At 45.8% G+C, this 3,306-nt stretch overlaps 1 protein-coding gene across 1 annotated transcript in view; it reads left to right on the top strand.

Moving 5' to 3' along the window:
- Positions 1-283: 283 nt before the first annotated feature.
- The window catches only part of HOXB9 (homeobox B9), a gene marked incomplete at its 3' end in the record, with an annotated part of 4,160 nt that continues 1,137 nt past the window's right edge, over positions 284-3,306 (top strand). The window contains exon 1 of the mRNA XM_008939749.1: positions 284-791. Coding sequence (XP_008937997.1) covers positions 284-791 — 508 coding nt within the window. The remainder of the gene's footprint in view (positions 792-3,306) is intronic.

The raw sequence follows: 3,306 nt of genomic DNA, 5'->3' as shown, positions 1-3,306 counted from the left end.
ACAATCCATCCTTGATATGGAATGCAAGGGCGGATGACAGCGCAGCGCAGCCCCCTCGGCTTCGATTGATTTACGCCGAGACTGACGCTTTATCAGGCACACGAAAAAAGTTTGACCAATCATTTTGCTGGGAGCTCACAACACAGCAGCCCAACTGTACTTTGTTGGCTGGGAAGTTGGAGAAGGGGGTAGAGTACAAATCTAGATCTGTCCTATATATATTTTATTTTTTTTTAATTTTTTTTTTCCCTTCATTGAACCGTGCTTTGTATGATGTCTGAGAATGTCCATTTCTGGGACTCTTAGCAATTACTATGTCGACTCTATTATAAGTCATGAAAGTGAAGACTCGCCTTCAGCTAAATTTTCATCTGGGCAATATACAAGTTCCAGGCAAGCTGGGCACAATGAGCATCTAGAATTCCCCTCCTGTAGTTTTCAGCCAAAACCTCCAGTTTTCAGCGCCTCCTGGACTCCTTTGAATCCACATTCTTCTGGTACCCTTCCTGCCGTCTACCATCCATATATTCAACATCAAAGCGTCCCATCTGATAGCAGGTATCTCCGGAGCTGGCTGGATCCAGTACCCAGAGCAGAGAACCTCCCCGGGCAGGGATCTGTTAAGGCAGAGCCGCTGCTGGGCCGTCCAGGGGATGTCCATAAACAGGGAACACAGGAGTACAATTTAGAAACTTCTGCTGCAAGGGAAGGGATCGTTTCCAATCAAAGGCCCAGCTTCGAGGACAATAAAGTTTGTGAAGGAAGCGAAGACAAAGACAGGACAGATCAAAGTAAGTTATAAAAGTGAGGAAGTAAACAGTATAAAAGCTGGAGGAGGTGCAATAAAAGGGGACAATGCTGCGTAAAGTTTAAAATCAGGGCTTAAAGAAAAGTCTCAGCTTGCTGATGCCAACCTAAGGGGAGAGGTGGGGAGGGGAGAGGGGGTGGCATTGTCTCTGCCGGTAAATACAAATAAAAATAAAAACCAGCGTCTTCTCGGAGCTTAAACAGAGTCCAGAGAGGACAAAAGCTGGAGCGAGTCATCCTCTCGGCTACAGAGCGCTGGCTCCGGCAGCAGAGAGCCCTTTAGTAAGCGGGAGGAAATCTGCGCGGGTGCGGGCGGAGGGGAAGGGACGGGACGGGGGGAGCCAGGGAACGGAGGGGAGAAAGGTGGGGAAAAGGGGAGCGGGGGAAGAAGAAGAAGAGGGGGGGAAAGAGGAGAAAATCGCGGAGAAAAAGTTCACGGGGGGGAAGTCACCAGCAGCGGGGGCTTCGCCGTGCCCGGTGTCCCCGGTAGCCGCGGGGGAGGGCTCGGGGTGCGTGTCCCCCCCCCTCCGACCCCCGGGTTCGTGCTGCCGGTGGGTTTAGTTTGTCTTCGGGTTTATTTGTGTGGTGTTCTCCTTGTTTGTTTATTAAACGCAGCGGTTCGGGGTAGGAATATTTCAGAGCCACGCTCCTTCCTAGTTGTTCTTTTTTTTTAAAAAAAAAAAAAAAGGAGGGGGGGGTGTTTCCAAGTTAATTAGCTTTTATTTGTAATGTAGCCAGATTGAGGGAACAGTTAAACTTCAGCGTGTGATTTTTCTGCGGGCTGGATTGTCTTTTTTGTTTTCGCTGGAGGAGTAAAGGACAAAAAAATCGCCTTGAAAATATTTAATATTACCAGTAATGCTATTAATAATGCTATTATTAATAATAATGAGCATAATAACAATAATAATACCAATGCAACGGCGTTGGAGTGAGGAAGAATCAGTCTCTTCCCCTCCTGCCGATCCGGTTGGTACCTGGGTGCCATCTGCGAGGTAAACCGGAGCCAAAACCCGAGCAGGAGGCAAAGGGGGAAACTTGGCTTCACCCCCACGGTAAATATTTTGCGGTGAAAGCCGAAGTTTTCCAACCTGGCAGCAAAACAGCCCCCGCCGAGGGCTGAACTGCTCGGAGCCTGTGCAGGACGCACTGACACAGTCATTTTTTTCCCCCCTTGAATTAACTTCTTTTCTTGATATTTTTTTTTTCATTCCCTCTCCCTCCCCACAACGTGGAACAGCAACAGAGGTGCCACCGCAGCTCTAGGATTAAAAATACAGTATATTCTCGCCCCTCACCATTTCCTCTCCTCCTTGTGCAGGATGTTATGGTGACTTTTTCTCCCCCCCCCCTCCTATCATTTAACTCGCACAGAGCCACACAGCCACACACACTCACACACACATACAAAAAGAAAGTCCTGTGCTATTGTACTGGGCAAAGATCCAGAACAAACTGCGACCGTGAGGTGAATGATTCGAGAGAATTAAATATCCAGGTTCTGTGCTCAATGTCCCTGAAATTGAATATATAAAAATCTTGTCCAAGAAAATGTTATTAAGTTATAAGTAAGTGCAGGGACCCGCGCTAAGAGGATGCTGTGTGGTTTCTATGGCGTGTGGTTACGACGCATATTTTGTTTTAAATAATAGTTTAATTTGGGCTGATGCTGAGAGCCTGCCAGGGCTGGAAGATGGAGCTGTTTTGCAGAAAGTACTCCCACCAATTTCCCTGACTCTTCCAATTTTTGAAAGTATTTCTTCATAATGAATCCCCGCCCTGCGTATGGCACCGGGATCTGGTAATTTATTTGCTGGATTTTAAAGAAAAGCTGTGCCAGAACCTCTTCCCATTCACTTTCTTGTTTAGGGTTTTGTGTGTAGTGAAGAGATAAAGCAACAGTGGCGTTTAAAGTATCTTCTGTTGGAACGATCCAAAATACGAGCAAAAAAATATGACCAAAAAGTAAAACCAAACCGAATAAAAATCCGTTATAAAGCAGAGCCCTCCACTGTCATTAAAGGATGGGTAGCAGGATTAACAGTATCAATTATTAACAGCTTTCTTCCTCTTTAATATTTAATTCTGCATATTAGATCAAGTCAATTACATTAAGGAAATAGCCGTGCAAATTTGTAAGGGGCAGTACTTACAGGGGAAGATGAACCGGGTTATTTTTTATAAAAAAATATTCCATCTCTTTCATTTTGTGTAGAGGAAACGTTCTGACGGCGCGCGTGTGTGTGTGTATGTATATATTTATAATGGTCCATTTAATTGGTGTAAAGGTTTATGGCTTCAGTCATAATTTCAGGGGAGGCAAAGGAAATAAAATAGAAATACGTGGTCTGTCCCTAACCCTTCATTTTACTCTCTCCCGCCTCTCAGCTCCTCAACGGTCAGCTAATATTTGCATGTGATTAGTAAACGCTCTATTATTTACCCCAAACCCACTTCACCTTTAGGTGCGACCTTCACCACTCCGCTGGCCGCGGGGGT

This window comes from Merops nubicus, unplaced genomic scaffold (assembly GCF_000691845.1).
Source record: "Merops nubicus isolate BGI_N331 unplaced genomic scaffold, ASM69184v1 scaffold29444, whole genome shotgun sequence".
NCBI classification, from domain to species: Eukaryota; Metazoa; Chordata; class Aves; order Coraciiformes; family Meropidae; genus Merops; species Merops nubicus.
Note: the sequence above shows the minus strand (reverse complement) of the source record. Positions and strands in the feature narration are given on the sequence as shown.